This window comes from Theropithecus gelada, chromosome 8, assembly GCF_003255815.1.
Source record: "Theropithecus gelada isolate Dixy chromosome 8, Tgel_1.0, whole genome shotgun sequence".
NCBI classification, from domain to species: Eukaryota; Metazoa; Chordata; class Mammalia; order Primates; family Cercopithecidae; genus Theropithecus; species Theropithecus gelada.
This window is the reverse complement of record NC_037676.1, coordinates 26,320,020-26,338,557: the sequence shown is the minus strand read 5'-3', so window position 1 is coordinate 26,338,557 and position 18,538 is coordinate 26,320,020. Positions and strand designations below refer to the sequence as shown.

General features: G+C 50.1%; 1 protein-coding gene across 3 annotated transcripts; it reads left to right on the top strand.

The window, feature by feature from the left end:
- Window positions 1-322: 322 nt before the first annotated feature.
- Window positions 323-18,147, top strand: CLU (clusterin). 3 transcript variants are annotated; one of them, XM_025393234.1, is made up of 9 exons: window positions 323-697; window positions 4,888-5,013; window positions 6,400-6,548; window positions 9,281-9,451; window positions 10,767-11,178; window positions 11,712-11,816; window positions 16,076-16,305; window positions 17,493-17,668; window positions 17,888-18,147. In XM_025393234.1, exons 1-9 carry the CDS (start codon window positions 469-471, stop codon window positions 17,895-17,897), a joined length of 1,608 nt encoding a protein of 535 aa, XP_025249019.1. In that variant the 5' UTR covers window positions 323-468; the 3' UTR covers window positions 17,898-18,147. The 3 variants fall into 3 exon arrangements, with proteins under 3 accessions (XP_025249019.1, XP_025249020.1, XP_025249021.1); XM_025393235.1 differs by lacking the exon at window positions 323-697 and adding an exon at window positions 3,741-3,891; XM_025393236.1 differs by lacking the exon at window positions 323-697 and adding an exon at window positions 4,056-4,348.
- Window positions 18,148-18,538: the final 391 nt, after the last annotated feature.

Below are 18,538 nucleotides of genomic sequence, written 5' to 3'. Positions count from 1 at the left end.
CAAGAGGATGGGGGACAATGATTGCTCAAGCTCCGTGGATCAAGGAGCCCAGAGAGGCCTTCAGGCTCTCCACTATCTGCTCTGATCACTCCTAAACACAATTCTGTTCCCTCCAGGCCTGGCGGCTCAGTCCAGGGACCCCATCAGTGTGGTGTTTCCAGGAGAAGGCGTTTCAATACTTTCTGTGCCCTCTTCTCCAGCACAAGGCCCCTCTCCATCCCACCCTCATTATGTCTGACTCTTTACTATTTAAATGGGCCAAGAGAAGTGGCGCGTGTGTAATGTGAAGGTTAAGTTCAACGGGGCCAGGGAACTGTGACACTGTGTTTTGGACTGGGACAGAGGGCCGGGCTAACCGCGTGAGAGGGGCGCCCAGCTGGGCAAGCGAGTTCAGGCTCTTCCCTCCCGGGAGCACCAAGCGGCCGCACCTCAGGGTCTCCCCTGGAGCCAGCACAGCCATTCGCGGTGATGATGCGCCCCCCGGCGCCCCTAGCCCGGTGCTGCACCGGCCCCCGCCTCCCGGCTTCCAGAAAGCTCCCTTTGCGTTCCGCGGCATTCTTTGGGCGTGAGTCATGCAGGTTTGCAGCCAGCCCCAAAGGGGGTGTGTGCCAGCCGACCGCTATAAATACGGCGCCTCCCAGTGCTCACCACGAGGCGTCGCCAGGAGGAGCGCGCGGGCACCGGGTGCCGCTGACCGGTGAGATGTCCCCATCTTCCCTACCCTTGCGCAGAGCTACACCGGGACGGATGGGCGGGCAGGGTTTGGTAGCCAGGCAGAGAGGGATGACAGAGCTCGCAGTCACAACCCTTGCGCTTTCGACGGAGCCCAGGAAGCCAGGGAGGGGAGGTGGCCGGAGCCCCATCACCAGTCAGCTGAACCAGGGGCCCCGGCGCAACCGCTGCCTGAGCGCACGAGCTCCAACCACAATTCTGTGGGGGATAAATAGAGTGGAAATAATGATCATCCTTTCGCAAAGATGGGGAAACTGAGACTTGGAGACCTGCCGCGTTGCAGGAGACCCAGGCTAGCAGGTGACGGAGCTGGCCTGCACGGAGCTCCTTCCTGCAGCATGTCCCCTGCGAAGATGCGGATCTCTCAGTTGTGGCTCTCGGCTTGCATGCATGAGTCATCCAGTTTTCTTCTAAATTCTCTAGCTCTCTGGACACTGTGCCTGTAAGTATGAGCCTGCGGATTTAAGTATATGCTGCAACCACCGAAATCCTACTTTTTCTGCCTCCTAATGCATCTGAGGTGCATCAGAGAAAAGTCACACAAGCTCCACCAGGCCTCAGACCTCTGATTCCACGGTTTCATTTTACAGATGATAATCTGAGACCTGGAGAGGTTTAGGACTGGTGCCAACACTAAACAGCAAATAAGTATCAGAATTGGGATTACAGCCAAAGCCTCCTGACCTTCCAGAATTTCTGGACCTAGTTAAAAAAAAAAAAAGAAAAGAAAAAGAAGCTGATTTTTATTTTTATTTTTTAAAGGGAGAGGTTAGGAATTTAAAGGTAAGTACAGATACAAAAAAAAAAAAAAAAAAAAAAAGATGCCCATGAGAATGTAAGTTATAATAATAGTGGGGCATTGGGCACAACTGAAACGGCCAATCTTGTGAGAATGGTAAAATAAACTTGGGTCCATGAGAAAGTGGAGTATTACATAGCCACAAAAGTATGTTCTTAAAGAATATTTGAAGATGGTGAATGTGAAGGATCTGATTGTATAAACTGCATGGAAGACAGAAGGAAATATACCACGGTGCTAACATTTGCCTCTGGGTGGTATGAATTACAGATGACTATCTTTCTTATTTTCCTTTTGATTTAGTTTTCTCCATTTGAAGAGGCAGATAGGAGCCGGGGCTTTGGGATTAAAACCCTCACCAGCTGTTGCCCTCTTCGCTGTCTTCCCGTCCTCCCCACAGCTCCCTGTTCATGGTCATTGATTTTCTTTCTTTCTATCTTTCTTTCTCTTCTTTCTTTCTCTTTTTCTTTCTTTCTTTCTTTTTCTTTCTTTCTTTTTTCTTTCTTTCTCTTTCTTTTTCTTTCTTTCTCTTTCTTCTTTCTTCATTTCTTTCATTTATTATTATTATTATTATTATTATTTCTGAGATCAAATCACACTCTGTTGCCCAGGCTGGAGTGCAGTAGCGCGATCTCGGCTCACTGCAACCTCCGCCGTCCAGGTTCAAGCAATTCTCGTGTCTCAGCCTCTGAGTAGCTGGGACTACAAACACAAGCTGCTACACCCGGCTTATTTTTGTATTTTTAGTAGAGACAGGGTTTCACCACCTTAGCCAGGCTGGTCTCGAACTCCTAAAGTAATCTGCCTGCCTTGGCCTCCCAAAGTGCTGGGATGACAGGCGTGAATCACTGCGCCCCACCAGGTCATTGATTTTCTTAAGCCTCCAGCCCTGCCCTGCTTGGAAATGTTTTGGGAAGTTGCTCAGTTCAAAGCTCCCAGGAGGGTGTGCCTGGAGCAGAGTTGCTCTCAAAGTCAGCCTGCTCCCCACCCCATCTCCTCCTCCTCTTCACCTGCACAGCCCCTTTGTCCACAGAACTGGCCTTTTCTGGTAGAAGGAGCAAGGCCAGGTGGTTTAAGCCTTCTTAGGGGGAATAAGGCTGTGTGGGAGTGCTGGGGACTCGAGGGCCTTGGCCTTGACATGGCTCTTCCACCCAGAGCAGCTGGCAGCCAGGCTCCCAGGAGGCAGAGGAGATGAGGGGGGAGGTGAGTCTGAGCAAAGGAAAGGAGGTCGGCTCTGTAGTCATGGTTCTAGAACATTCCTCGGATCAGCAGCATCCACATCACCTGCAGACTGGCTGAAAAAGCCGATTCTGACTCAGAACCAACATTATAACCAGCCCTGCAGTGATTCATAAGTACTTTAAAAAGTGGTCAATCATTTCACCAAAGCAGAGCCACACAGTCCGGGGGACCACAGGTGGCCTCTGTGTGCTTGTCTCGGTTTTCCTGCCCCTCTCCAGACATGTTGATTAGACACTGCCAATGCCCAGCCTCAGACCTCAGTCTAATATTGAAGTAGTCAGAATTTACTATGATTACATAAGACCCTCTTGTTTACAGAACACATTCTCCTCTCTGAGGTGTGGATTAGATCCATTTTACAGATGAAGAAACTGAGGCTCAGATATTTAAGTGACTTGGAATCAAGGAAAGAACACTGGACTAGGGGTCGGGAGGGCTGGGCTCTCATCCTGGGGTTACCATGAGCATGCTGTGGGCCCTATGGAGTCCCATGAGCATGCTGTGGGCCCTAGGGAGTCCCATGCCCTCTCTGGGCTTCAGCCTCACTGCTAAGGTGGAGGGGTTGGGTGAGAGAACGACCCCCTTCCCAGCTTTGAGCTGGATGGCTCACCAGGGACCCCAGGCTCTCTATGCCCGCTGCTGAGTCTGGAATTCCTTTCCTGTATCTTGCCTTTGGCTGCCCCATTCTTCAGGGCCCAACACCCTGTCTTCTGGTCAGAACCTAGTTCTGAATGGGTTTTTCCAGAAGTTGTTGCTTTCAGGGGCCCCTGGCCGAGGTGTTTCTGGCTGGCTTTGTCTCTCTGGCATGACAAAGGCTCTGTTCCTGCTGCAGGCATTTCAGGGCTCAGTGGGCAGCTGGGGCAGAGCCCGTGAGACCACAGCCTTCCTGGTGAGCCCGGTCTCCACCACCCACCCCGTCTGTGGGGAAGGCGCTGACCCCATCTCTTCTCCCACGCTGCTCCCTGGCTCTGTGTGCCTGATTACTTCTCGTGAGAGGCACTCCTTGTTAATGTGCTACTGAGTGTCCAGATGGGCCTGCTGGGTTGAGCGGGCTTTGGATGTGAACCATTTCAGGAAGGGGAACCCCACCTTCCTGTTGGTTTTGTTATGGGAAATGGGTGAGCTCAGATAAGCAGTTCTTAGGAGGGGGGATGGTAGGGGTGGGGTGCAGGGGGAGGGGTTTCTGTTTTATGCAACAGCCTCAGCTTCTGGGAAAGGGTCCATTGTGTAAGACCGGGGCTGTGGCCTGTGCCCCCTGGCTCAGGGCAGCCAGCCCAGTGGTGGCAGGAACACTGGCAGGGCAGCTTGCTGTGGGCTTAGAGGGGATGGGCCGTGTGGAGGGCCTGGCAGAGCAAAAGGACTCATCCTTCCAAAGGGACTTTTCTCTGGGAAGGTTGCTCCTCGGGCCACTGCGAACCCGCTCTACTCTCTGAAGGGAATTGTCCTTCCTGGCTTCCACTACTTCCACCCCTGAAAGCACAGGCAGCCAGGTCCAAGCCTCCCACTAGGGATGCAGATGGATTCGGTGTGAAGGAATGGCTGCTGCTGCCCCCGGCTCTTGAAAATCAAGTTCAGGTGGTGCTGAGGGCTGCAGCGCTGTGGTGGATGGGGAGTGTCTGCTGGGGTGAAGATTTAGATGCACACTGCAGAGGACGTGGCTGGTCTGTGGGATGCAGTCCCTCTGTGGAGGTGGCATGGGGAGGGACGGATGCGTGACCTAAGGCGGGTATTTTCAGTGTCTGACATGATCGATACCACTCTGGACAAGGAGGCCAGGATGCAGAAAGCCTGTGTGCCTCGCTGATTGCGGGGAAGGATGTGGCTTGGACAAGAGCCTGGCTCCTCCAATGCCAGGGTTCTTGTTTTGGCCACTCAACGTTGCTGTCCTGCAGTCCCTCCCTCTCTGCACCTCCTGCCTTCGCTTTCATTTGAGGTGTCCATGGCAAGTCTGGTTCTTTCCCCCATTTCCTCAGGAATAAAAGTGCAGCAGTGCCTGCTGTGGGGACAGCCGAGGGCAGTGAGGCCCTGGGGAGCTGCTGCAGGCGGCAGGTGGGCGGGACGCCAGCAGGCTGTCTAAGCTGTTCCCATGATGGTCTCCTGTTCTCTGCAAACAGAGGCGTGCGAGGACTCCAGAATTGGAGGCATGATGAAGACTCTGCTGCTGTTTGTGGGGCTACTGCTGACCTGGGAGAGTGGGCAGGTCCTGGGGGACCAGATGGTCTCGGACAATGAGCTCCAGGGTGAGTACACCAAGCGTGATGTGCCTCTGGCCACAGGGTGATGAGGTCAGAGGGCAGGATAGCCAACTCCGCTCAGTGCCTCTCTATCAGGCCCCAGTGTTACAGACTGTTTTTATCTTTTGCACTGGGTCTGGGTGCCTGTGTCTGGGCCCCCTCTGAGCCTCTGCTCCCAGGCCCCTGGTTCAGGCTCTGCGTGCATTAGACTGCCGGCATTTGCAGGCATTTCCCAAGCACTTTCAGCTGCTGCATTTCATTCAGCTGTTCCCTTCCCAGGCCCCTTGGCCCAGCTCCCAGGCCTCCTCCACGAAGCTGTGTCTGGACCACTGGAGCTCTTATCCCTCTCCCCTTTGGAGTGCCCAGAGCTTGTCCCTCCTGTGAGCTGACTGCTTCTGCAGGATCATTGCTAAAAACCCAGATCAGACATGGGTGTGAGTCTGTTTCACCTCTTCTCAGCTGGGTGACTTTGGGCCACTATCTTGATCTCATGACACTTCCCCCACCCCCCGTTTTATTGAGATACAATTAACAAATAAAAATTGTGTGTATTTAAGGTATATGACATGATGTTTTGAAATGCACATACATTGAAATGATGACCACTTTGTATGGTGGGATGGTGGAAAGACTTACTCTTAGCAAATTTCCAGTTATAATATGGTGTTATTAACTATAAGCACCACCTGTATGTTAGACCTCCACAACGTACTCCCCCTACCTGATTGACACTTTGACCCTACCTATCATATCACACTTCCCATGTCTCCCTCTGCGAAGTGGGCATGGTAAGGGGCTGGAGCATTATGTAAACTGCACATGAAGTGTTTGGCGCAGTGCTTGGCATGGGATAAACACCAGTGAAGTAGCACTTACGTGACACAGTGTTTCACTGCATTTGTTATCAGTGCTACGCCTTATTTACTCATCTTATTCCTGTCACCTGGCACTGCATTGGAACAAAGAAATACACATGTCTGGTTAAACTGAACTCTAGAAAGATTTGTGTCCAAAATGACAAATTTTGTATTTTGATGCTTCAGAGCTGACACTTCTGGGTTTTTTTTTTTTTTTTTCCCTTGACAAGTTTCTTCTGCACCCGGCTCGTTCTCCAGGGGCACATGGCAGTGGTTGGGCATAGCTCTGGGTGTGCCAGCTCCCATGGTCTGCATTTCTGAGCAGTAGGGTGTAGTCAGCAAGGAGCCTGTGATGGGAGCCTGTGCCAGGGAAAGGCTGGGGCCATGCTGCTGCCTGCCGGCAGGGGTGGGGGTCCCAGCCTTGACAGCCCCTGAACTGAACGGGCCTTTCTGGCCATTCCAGCTCATTCCAGGGTTACATCCCGAGGCCACGTCTTCCTCTCGCCTCATGCTACCTCTTGCACTTCTCTTGCAGAAATGTCTGATCAGGGAAGTAAGTACGTCAATAAGGAAATTCAAAATGCTGTCAACGGGGTGAAAGAGATAAAGACTCTCATAGAAAAGACAAACGAAGAGCGCAAGACACTGCTCAGCAACCTAGAGGAAGCCAAGAAGAAGAAAGAGGTCAGGAGAAGCCACGAACGCCACCCTGCCTCGACCATCCCACTGGAGGGGAGGGAGGGGGTCACTGCACGGTGCCTTGCTGGGTTGCCATGGTGACCCGCAGTCCTCCCAGGCTGTGTCAGCTGATGCTGGGGCTGTAGTTAAGAAGTAGGAAAGGTTCATTCGCTTTTGAAAGCATCAGGGAGTGAGATCTTGGATCAGGTTTTGTTATAAGCCTGGCCCAGGGCCTAATGCCCAGATTCATTTCAATAGATGCTTCTAAACCCTGACCACGTAGTAGTTCCAAGCAGGCTCTGGATGGGGTGGCGGCGGGGGCCCAGATGGGGGTGGTGTCCAACCTTCAGGAAGCTTATCTAGTTGGGTTGATACCGTTAGGGTTAAGGCAGGCACACTGCACGCCACGTCTTCCTAGAGTTCTGGACTACTTCATAAAGAAACATCTTAAGCCCAGTAGTGGATATAGCAGGTCTAGCCTGTGCTTAATGATTCGACAAAACTAAAACACTATAATTCAATGAACAACTTATTTAAGAAATCAAGTCTCCTTAAGAGTATCCTACAAACCTCCTCTCACGGTCGCCCTACTTCAGATGCTAAGATGTAGCTACCTGCCAGCTTCATGATCCATCATGCATGTTAAAAGCATTTCAAAGGCTCTGAGAAGTTGTGCAGTAAAGAAACCTGTGTAACTCCATGAAACCCAGAGTTTTCCAAATTGACCAGGGAATTCATTTTTTTTTTTTTTTTTTTTCCTGGCTGCTTTGAGCACAGCTCCATGGGAGCCACTTCAGGGAATCCTGGCCTGGATGCAGCTCTACCTTTTTTTCAAGCTTCATGCCCTTTCTTGGCCTCAGTATCAGTTCTCACCATTTTTTTTTTTTTTGAGATGGAGTCTTGCTCTGTTGCCCAGGCTGGAGTGCAATGGCACAATCTCAGCTCACTGCAACCTCCACCTCCAGGGTTCAAGTGATTCCCCGCCTCAGCCTCCTGAGTAGCTGGGATTACAGGCACGCGCCACCACACCCGGCTAATTTTTTGTATTTTTAGTAGAGGTGGGGTTTCACTATATTGGCCAGGCTGGTCTCGAACTCTTAACCTTGGCCTCTTGGTCTGCCTGCCTTGGCCTCCCACAGTGCTGGGATTAACAGGCCATTTCTCACCATTCTATGAGAATCCTCAAATAGCTCCTGGGGAAGGAGCATGTCTCATGCCCACACTTTTGTGGTTATCACTGGAGTTTGACATTCAACAATTCTGGTTTTATAATAAAGCACATCACATTTGGAGAAAAGAGCGTATCTCAAAGAGCTACAACTAAGAGCTACTTCTTAGTTGAGGAGTAGGTAAGCCAGAAGGAAAGGAAGTAGGCAGCATGGGTGGCACTTGTGTCTTGGCTCAGTGGGAGGTGGGCTGTCTTCGCCCAGCAGAGGACAGGGGATGATGGAGCAGGACAAAGACCTCACGTAACTCTGGGGTGTGGATAGACTAATTTTTTTGAAGACTAACACACTCATTTATAGAGATTTTAATATAGAAAAATAGAAGAGGAAAAGTTTTTCCATAATCCTTTTGCCCAAGGACAAGTCACTGTCAACATTTGATCTATTTCTTCCTATTCTTTTCCTCTGTGCTTTTTTGACAGTGGCTATGCACAAAATTATGAATTTTTCACATAAACAGTACATATGATAATATTCAAAATGGACTATAAACATCCTTTGTAATGATGTACCATTTACTCTTTGTAGGAACCACAGTTTGTTTAACCTGTCTCTTTTAAGCATCTGGGTTGATTATGATTTTATTTTTTTTCCATAAGATAATACTGTACCAAATATTTTTAAGCATCTTTTTCTTTGTCAGGGGATTCCTTTGAGATAGAGTCTTTGTTTTGTTTTGTTTTGTTTTTTGAGACAGAGTCTCGCTCTGTCACCCAGGCTGGAGTGTAGTGGTTTGATCTCGGTTCACTGCAACCTCCGCCTTGCGGGTTCAAGCGATTCTCCTGCCTCAGCATCCCAAGTAGCTGGGAGTGCAGGTGTGCACCACCACACCAGCTAATTTTTGTATTTTTAGTAGAGACGGGGTTTCACCATGTTGGCCAGGCTGGTCTCGAACTTCTGACCTCAAGTAATATGCCCGCCTTGGCCTCCCAAAGTGCTGGGATTACAGGTGTGAGCCGCTGCACCTGGCCTGAGATAGATTCTTAGAGAATTATTGGATCAAGTGGCAAGGACCCATTAGAGAATTTTGACAGCTGGTGTGGCTTTGGTGTTGAAAGCCTGCCATTCCCTTTGCATGCCAGGGGGCATGGTTGCAATAGAAAGATAAGATTCAGGGAGTCTGCAGCCTGCTTTGGAAGATGAAATTTAAATACCAGAAGCAGAGAATAGAAAATGAGGCTTCAGTGAGAGGGTAGTCACTGAGTAGATGATCAGCGCACTAAATCAGAGAGAGGTGCTGTCCACATGGGTTCCAGGAGCTGGGAAGCTTCTAGGAGTTAGGGAACAGTCGGATCTTAAAGGATGAGTGGATTCTTCAAGCCGGGTGGGAAGGGGATTCCAGGTGGGTGAATGAAGGGAAGCCTGAACTGGAGCAAGGGTGCACACTTGCATGCTGGGTGGCCATCCTGTGGGAAGGCCTGCCCTGGGCAGAGGGCCTGGCACCCAGCACCTCCTTGAGTGTGTGAGCCTGTGGTCTCTGTGTGGCTCAGCCAGCCTCGTGTCTTCCTCTAGGATGCCCTAAGTGAGACCAGGGAATCAGAGACAAAGCTGAAGGAGTTCCCAGGAGTGTGCAATGAGACCATGATGGCCCTCTGGGAAGAGTGTAAGCCCTGCCTGAAACAGACCTGCATGAAGTTCTACGCACGCGTCTGCAGAAGTGGCTCGGGCCTGGTTGGCCGCCAGGTGAAAAGGGACACATCAGTGGCCAAGGCTGAGTGGGAAAGGACGGGAGCCTAGTGAAATATGCTTCATTCCACATGCCAGATGCAATTGATTAGTATTGGCTGGCTGCATTGGGGCCCAGAGTGCCATGCTCCATTGGTGATGTCTGGCATGAGTAGTGAGAGTGGAGTCATCAAAAGGATGTAGGCCAGGTATCTACCTTCTCTTTTTCTTTTTTTTTTTTGAGACGGAGTCTCGCTCTGTCGCCCAGGCTGGAGTGCAGTGGCGCGATCTCAGCTCACTGCAAGCTCCGCCTCCCGGGTTCCCGCCATTTTCCTGCCTCAGCCTCCCGAGTAGCTGGGACTACAGGCGCCCACAACCGCGCCCGGCTAGTTTTTTGTATTTTTAGTAGAGACGGGGTTTCACCGTGGTCTCGATCTCCTGACCTTGTGATCCGCCCGCTTCGGCCTCCCAAAGTGCTGGGATTACAGGCATGAGCCACCGCGCCCGGCCTACCTTCTCTTAGAAAACTCATGCAGCAGTGCTTAGCTGGATGACATAACCGCTTTGGGGGATGGCAGAGCCCTGTGTCCACTTATGTGGAAGGATTTAAGAATTTTTTTTTTTTTTTTTGAGACAGGGTCTCACTCTGTCACCGAGGCTGGGGTGCAGTGGTGTGATCATGTTTCACTGCAGCTTTGACCTCCTGGGTTCAGGTGATCCTCCCACCTCAGCCTCCTAAGTAGCTGGGACCAGAGGCACACACCACCATACCCAGCTAAGTTTTGTATTTTTTTTGCAAACATGGGGTTTGGCCAAGTTGCCCCGGCTGGTCTCAAACTCCTAAGCTCAAGTAATCCTCCTACCTCAGCCTCCCAAATTGTTGGGATTACAGATGTGTGCCACTGTGCCCAGCCAATGTAAGATTTTTTTAGTGTATTAGTATTGCTCCTGTCCTCTGCTGCAGGGCTTTTTTGATTGGGACTCAGTGAATTGCTCCAGTCCCTGAAGTCACATCAGTTGGCCCTTAGCTGAGCAGGGGGTGGATATCATTGGTGGCCAAAGATGACCATGGATGAACCTGAAATGTTGGGCCTTGTGACTCTTATGGCCTCCCAGGTGTCTCAAAACTGTCCCCCATGGAGGGAGGTAAAAGGAAAGGGCGTGGACCTGACAGTTGGGGTGCTGGGGGCTGGTCCCGCTGGGCTGTTGGTCACTTGCTGTGTGACTGTTACAGCCATGGGCAGGGCCTGGCCTGGCTCCCCGGGGAGTGGGAGGCCAGAAGGCCATGGCCTTGGTGAGCTTCTCCTAATTGTGCCCGTGCTGGCTGTCCCAGCTCGAGGAGTTCCTGAACCAGAGCTCACCCTTCTACTTCTGGATAAACGGCGACCGCATCGACTCCCTGCTGGAAAACGACCGGCAGCAGACACACATGATGGATGTCATGCAGGACCGCTTCAGCCGCGCATCCAGCATCATGGACGAGCTCTTCCAGGACAGGTTCTTCGCCCGGGAGCCCCAGGACTCCTACCGCTTCCTGCCCTTCAGCCTGCCCCACCGGAGGCCTCACTTCTTCTTTCCCAAGTCCCGCATCGTTCGCAGCTTGATGCCCTTTTCTCCCTATGAGCCCCTGAACTTCCACGCCATGTTCCAGCCCTTCCTTGAGATGATACATGAGGCTCAGCAGGCCATGGACATCCACTTCCACAGCCCGGCCTTCCAGCACCCGTCCACGGAATTCATACGAGGTGAGAAGGGGTGGAAGCTCACGGCCTTTTGAGCAACCCATTAGATGCTGAGAACCATGCCGAGGGCTCAGTGGGTGTCATCTCGATTTTTCCCCAGCAATATCACAAGGGTGATATTATCCTTATTTAAAGAGGAAAAAAACTGAGCTGGGCGTGGTGGCTCATGTCTGTGATGCCAGCACTTTGGGAGGCCAAGGCGGGAGGATCATTTGAGGCCAGGAATTTGAGACCAGCCTGGCCAAGACAGTGAGATCCTGTCTCTACAAAAATAAAAACTTAAAAAAATTAACCAGGTGTGGTGGTGTACACCTGTAGTCCCAGCTACTTGGGAGGCTGGGGCAAGAGAGTCACCTGAGCCTAGAAGTTGGAGGCTGCAGTGATCTATGTATAATTGCACCATTGCACTCCAGCCTGGGCAACAGAGTGAGACCCTGTCTCTAAAATAAAAAAAATAAATAAAAATAACAACGGGAATCAGTGGGTTCCATCTCTGCATGGCTGGATGACTGACTCTTTTTCCCTTGTGTCCCCAGAAGGCGACGATGACCGGACTGTGTGCCGGGAGATCCGCCACAACTCCACGGGCTGCCTGCGGATGAAGGACCAGTGTGACAAGTGCCGGGAGATCTTGTCTGTGGGTGAGTCGGGGTCCAGATCACAAGCTGCCCCTTCCTATACCTTTTGTCCTGGGGTCACTGGGGCCTCACTGGTACTGCCTTTATGGTGTCAGACAGATAAGCGTTTGGATTCCAGCTCTGCCGCCTTTGAGCTGTGACCTGGGGCAGGTCCTGAGCTTCACGCAGCTTGGGTTCCTCATCTTAGAATGAGAGGATGATGCGAGGCTGTCCCTGAAGTCGGTGAGACGTCGATAGAGATGTAAAAGTGCCCTCCACCCCATCGGGCCCGTGTTGAAAAAAGCTTGTCGAAAAAAGTCATCGCCCTGGGACTCCCCAGTGATTCTGTTCCCAAGTGCCAAGCATTGTAGGCATCTTCATTTTCCTCTGCAGATTATGAAATTGCAGACAGTATGTATTTTGTTTAACAAAACTGACCAGAGGCCAGGCACTGTTCTAAACACTCGACACACATTTCCTCAGAATGACCCTCTGAGGAAACTGAGCCGTAAAAAGGTTAATAACTTATCCAAGATTGACCCCGACATGGGTGAGCTGGGCTTCAATCCTAGGGCGCTGTGTTCTCTCCCAGGGCCCCTCGCAGCCTCTGGCCACAGAAGTCACAGATCTCGGTACCTGGGAATCCAAGCAACAGTCCCTTTGGTTGGCTGGTTGGTCCCCTAGGCAAAGGGAATATTTCCCTTCAACTGTCTCCCTCCGTTTCATCAGCTCTCTTTATGGGTTAACTTCTTTCCACTTAGAGATAACAGCTGTGACAGTGTTCGGACTAGTTCCTGGTACACAGCAGTTCATACTCAGAAAGAGTTAATTGTTTCCCCTTGTAAACAGCTTATCGATCTGGTGGCTTTGCTCTTACTTAATGCTTAGTTTGAGTTTCCCATGGCAGGCCGCCAGGGTCTAGTTAAACATTCCTAGCCTCACTCCTGTAATTTTAGAAGCCACTGCAAAATAAACAGTTGTGCTTTAAGAGGCTGAAGTGTAAGTCGCTGCAGATGAGTGCACAACCAGGCCTTGGGGCTTTTTCTATAAAAATATCATAGAGTGGCATCAATTACATGGTACCTCACCACAAGAAAGCTAGTCACGTTAGGGCCTGAAGAAAAGATGTCCAGATGCCTGGGCCCAGGTTGGACCTCTTATGCTGATTTTTACTTTGTTGTTGCAGGCTGGGCTCAGGTCTGGCGCCAATCTTAATCGTCATTGATTACAGCTGAGAGTGCAGCTGGCGCCAGTCTTACCAGTCATTGATTATAGCTGGAGTACAGTGGTTCTATCTTGGCTCACTGCAACCTCTGCCTCCTGGGTTCAAGTGATTCTCCTGCCTCAGCCTCCCCAGTAGCTGGGAGTGCAGGTGTGCACCACCACACTTAGCTAATTTTTGTATTTTTAGTAGAGACAGGGTTTCACTATGTTGGCCAGGCTGGTCTTGAATTCCTGACCTCAAGTAATCTGCCCGCCTCAGCCTCCCAAAGTTCTGGGATTACAGGTGTGAGCCACCGTGCCTGGCCTGAGATAGATTCTTAGAGGATTATTGGTAAGAGTAATTCTGTAAGCTGAGCTAAATAGTCCACACTGAAGAGGACTGCCTACTGTTATTTAAGGTGCTTGCAACCATATAAGCATGTACTGCCTGGGACCTCTAGATCAGGATTTCTCAATTTCAGTGCTATTGATTTTTTTTTTCTTTTTTTTTTGAGACAGGGTCTCTCTCTATCACCCAGTGGCTGCAGCCTGATCTACCTGCCTCAGCCTCCTGAGTAACAGACTACACGGGTGCGCCACCATGCTTGGCTAATTTTTTTATTTTTAGTAGAGATGGGGTCTTGCTATGTTGCCCAAGCTGGTCTGCAACTCCTGGGCTCAAGTGATCCTCCTACCTCGGCCTCCCAGAGTGCTGGGATTACAGGTGTGAGCAGTGCCGATATTTTGGGCCAGGTCATTCTTTGTCGTGGGGGGCTGTCCTGAGCAGTCACAGGTGTTTGGCAGCACTCCTGGCCTCTACCCACTAGAGGGCAAAAGCTCCCTTCCCTTCGTTGTGACAACTAACTTCAGAACTTGCTAAATCTCCCTGGGCGACAGCGTCACCCCAGTAGAGAACCTCTATTCTAGACTAATCCTCGGCTCTCAAGGATTTTTCTTATTTTATTTTATTTTTTTTTTTTTTAAGACAGAGTCTCACTCTATCACCCAGGCTGGAATGCGGCAGCGCAGTCTTCACTCACTGCAACCTCTGCTTCCTGGGTTCAAGCGATTCTCCTGCCCCAGCCTCCTGTGTAGCTGGGATTACAGGTGTGCGCCACCATGCCTGGCTAATTTTTCTATTTTTAATAGAGACAGGGTTTCACCATATTGGCCAGGCTGGTCTCAAACTCGTGACCTCAAGTGATCAGCCTGCCTCAGCCTCCCAAAGTGCTGGGATTACAGGTGTGAGCCACCACGCCTGGCTGATTTTTTTTATTTTTAAATTATTTTTTGGTAAAATAGTGAAGATTATTTATTACATATTTATTTTCAACCTGGCATCTTGTTAGTAATTGTTTCTTTCCCCACCTAATATTTTATTTTACTATAAATAATTGCAGTCATCATCCTAAAGCATAGGCACAATCTCCCTTCCCCTAACTCACATCTGATGTACCTGCCTCTGGATATTTTTGAAATAACTTAGGGGGAGAAAAATAGTAGTTTTAAGAGCTAGTGGGCAGTTTCCAGCTCTTAATGAATCTGACAACCTGCAGCTCAGGGCCAAGAGGAATGAATTCTCTTTTCCCTGCCCTCTTGATGAACTCAGTGACCAGCCATGGGTGGGCAGGTGGGCGGGTAAGGACCCCTGGCCACCAGGTGCCAGTGTGTCAGCTGCATGAACTCTTGGCACCAGAACTGCCACCTCTGCAGACATGCTCAAAAGACAAACTTGGACTGGGTGCATTGGCTCACGCCTGTAATCCCAGCACTTTGAGAGGCCGAGGTGGGCGGGTCCCCTGAGGTCAGGAGTTTGAGACCAGCCTAGCCAACATGGTGAAACCTCATCTCTCCTAAAAATACAAAAAAAAATCACCCGGGGGTGGTGGCAGGCACCTGTAATCCCAGCTACTCTGGAGGCTGAGGCAGGAGAATTGCTTGAACCCGGGAGGCGGAGGTTGCAGTGAGCCAGGTCATGCCATTGCACTCCAGCCTGGGCAACAAGAGCGAAACTCTGTCTCAAAAAAAAAAAAAAAAAAAAAAAAAAAAAAAAAAAAAAAAAAAGACAAGCTTGGAGGATTGTCCAGAACCACAGACCCAGGGTAGGAAGAGCCCAGGCTTTGGAGCTGAAGACCTTGGTTCAATCCTGGGCCCAGAGATCATTTCTTCTATGGCTGTAGGTAAGCTACTTATTACTACTTCTGTGGGCCTCAGTTTCATTATTGGTCAAATAGGAGTGCTAATCCTTAAGTCAGAACAGATCCAATTCTTAGGGAAAAAGGATATCCAGAGAGAACTTTCTGTGGTGTCTGGGACACAGGTGGTACCACACAAATGGCAGCTGTGAGTAATATTCCTCCTCTTTGGAAATGATTCCTGGGAGGGAGTAGGGCAGTGAGAGCCACTCCAGATCTGAGAACATGGAGAACTTGAGATCAGTGCTTTTGGAAGTGTGGTCAACACAGTTTGTCACCAAAGAGATAAGGGTCTGGCACCCAAAGATAAATCAATGACGTCATGAAGCACACTGTTTAGGTCAGTTGACGTATTTTTCCAGAGCAAGGCTTCTCAGGCTGGGCATGGTGGCTCACACCTGTAATCCCAGCACTTTCGGCAGATTGGTTGAGCCCAGGAGTTTCAGACCAGCCTGGGAAACATAGAGAAACCCCATCTCTACAAAAAATGCAAAAATTAACTGGGCATGGTGGCATGTGTCTGTAGCCCCAGCTACTCAGGAGGCTGAGGCTGGAGGATAGCCTGAGCCTGGGAAGTCGAGGCTGCAGTGAGCCAAGATCTCGCCACTGTACTCCTAGGCAACAGAGCAAAACTCTGTCTCAAAAAAACAGAAACAAAAACAAAAAACCCAGAAGACTTTCTGGATGATGGAAGCAGCATCTAGATTCACAGTCCGCGGCAAAACCTTTATTTTATTGTGGACAATTCCAGTTTGTGGCCCTTCCCTTAGGGAAGCACTGCTTTTGTTCCCAGCTGCATGTCCTGACTTCCATTCATTCATGCTTCTATCCCTCTGTAGCCGTTCCTTCACACCTCTGCCTTTCATTTCTTCCATCTCTGGGCAGACTGTTCGGCCAACAACCCCGCCCAGGCTCAGCTGCGGCGGGAGCTCAATGAATCCCTCCAGGTCGCTGAGAAGTTGACCAGGAAATACAACGAACTGCTGCAGTCCTACCAGTGGAAGATGCTCAACACCTCCTCCTTGCTGGAGCAGCTGAACGAGCAGTTTAACTGGGTGTCCCGGCTGGCAAACCTCACGCAAGGCGAAGACCAGTACTATCTGCGGGTCACCACGGTGAGCTGTGTCCCAGCCACATGCTGTGGTTGGGGAGCCTGAGCTGTGATCGGGAGCAGGGGCACGTGTGCTTTTGACCAAGCATTTCTCACACGGCAGGAAATAGAAAACGTTAGGTGCCCTTGTTGCCTTGAAGCCTCATCACCCACTCAGGGAAAATATAACTCTGTTTTACAGAGGAGCAAATTAAGAGAGGTTCCACAGCTTGGCCAAGGTCCAAGGTGTGATAGCTGATGGGTGACTTGGGTGGGTATTCGAACCTGACTGCCTGACTGCCAGGCCTGTATTTTGTTGTTGTTGTTTTTGTTTTGGTGCACAGACCTATGAATAAACCAGAAGCCTCTGTTCTTTCCTCAAAGCTACATGGCTGCCCTCTGGCATGTAAAATGGCTTGTGAATTAGTACATCATTCTCTGCCAGTGATAAAAACTTCTCTCTCGGCCAGATATGGTGGCTCATGCCTGTAATCCCAGCACTTTGGGAGGCCGAGGCAAGAGGATTACTTGAGGCTAGGAATTTGAGACCAGTCTGGGCAACATAGCAAGATTCCCTCTCTACAAAAAATACAAAAATCAGCCAGGTGTGGTGGCACATACTTGTAGTCCCAGCTATTCAGGAGGCTGAGGTGGGAGGATTGCCTGAGCCCAGAGGTGGAGGCTGCAGTGAGCTGTGATCACACCATGGCACTCCAGCCTGGGTGAAGAGTGAGACTCTGTCTCTTAAAACAAACAAACAAACCAAAAGAAAAAACCAAAATAAAATATAAAATAAAAAAATCAAATAAAAAAATCTTATTTCTAGTACTGGGCACCCTTCTTTTTCTTTTCTTTCTTCCCGCCAGGCCCCCTGGATTCCTTTTCTACTCTAGTCTGACCTACTGTAGAGTAGACATCTACTCTAGTCAATGGTTGCCCAGAGCAAATGTTTGGAAACCACTTTTATTCTTTGGGGTGCTCCCTGGGCTGGTCATTTGCAGATGGCATTTGCCCCAACACATGAGTGTCTGTGAACCAGGTCACTTGTCCACTGAGCTGTAGTGATGTCTAGATGCGTAAGAAGCACTGGGGTCAGCGCTCTAGGTTTTCTCAGAGGAGCGGGAGGACTTTCCTATCAGAAGCCTGACTTCTGTTGCAAAATGCACGCATTTTGACCACAGTGTTTCAGCTCTTTTCTTTTGTTCAATTTAGGTGGCTTCCCACACTTCTGACTCAGATGTTCCTTCCAGTGTCACTGAGGTGGTCGTGAAGCTCTTTGACTCTGATCCCATCACTGTGACGGTCCCTGTAGAGGTCTCCAGGAAGAACCCTAAATTTATGGAGACTGTGGCGGAGAAAGCGCTGCAGGAATACCGCAAAAAGCAAAGGTGAGCAGGCGGGCCTTTCCTGCCAGCCTGCAGGGCCCAGTGAGTCTCTGGGAGCCAAAAAAACAAAAACAAAAAACCAGACGAAGTGCAGACTCCGTAGCCTGGTGGGCATGACTCCACCTGGAGCCAGAGCCCAAGAACAAAGCCAGGAAGTTACTGGGAATTTTATTTTTCCTTTGGAGGATGTTTTATTTGGTGGATAACTCTTTCTTATTTCAGGGAGAAGTGAGATGTGAATGTTGCTTTTGGACCTACGGGGGCATCTGAGTCCAGCTCCCCCGAGATGAGCTGCAGCCCCCCAGAGAGAGCTCTGCATGTCACCAAGTGACCAGGCCCCAGCCTCCAGGCCCCCAACTTCGCCCAGCCAGAGCAGATCCCCGCTCTGGATCCTGCACTCTAACACTCGAATCTGCTGCTCATGGGAAGAACAGAACTGCTCCTGCATGCAACTAATTCAATAAAACTGTCTTGTGAGCTGAGTGCATGGAGGGTCCTCTTTTTATGTTGAGTCGCTGCTTCCCGGCATGCCTTCATTTTGCTACTGGGGGCGGGCGGTGGGGGGCGGGAGTGGAAAATAAGTAAAAACAAAAAAGCAGTGGCTAAGATGCTACAGGGACTGTCATACGGTGGAGAATAAAAGGGATATGATGACAAGGTTGATCCACTTCAAGAATTGCTTGCTTTCAGGAAGAGAGATGTGTTTCAACAAGCCGACTAAAATAGATTCCTGAAAACTGAAGCTTTTCTGTTCTATTATAAAACTGTCGATGTATTCTGACCAAGGCGTGGCAATCTCCTAAAGGAATATGCTGAAAGTTAAGGCGAAGAAGCAGTAACAGTAAGGTATACTTGGTATTATAATGCAAAATT

Bases quoted from the DNA above. Each gene is read 5' to 3' on its own strand.
- CLU (XM_025393234.1), top strand. From the start codon at position 469: ATGATGCGCCCCCCGGCGCCCCTAGCCCGGTGCTGCACCGGCCCCCGC. The intron at 698-4,887 runs GTGAGATGTCCC...CTCTGCAAACAG, and splicing joins GCACCGGGTGCCGCTGACCG to AGGCGTGCGAGGACTCCAGA. The intron at 9,452-10,766 runs GTGAAAAGGGAC...TGGCTGTCCCAG, and splicing joins CGGGCCTGGTTGGCCGCCAG to CTCGAGGAGTTCCTGAACCA.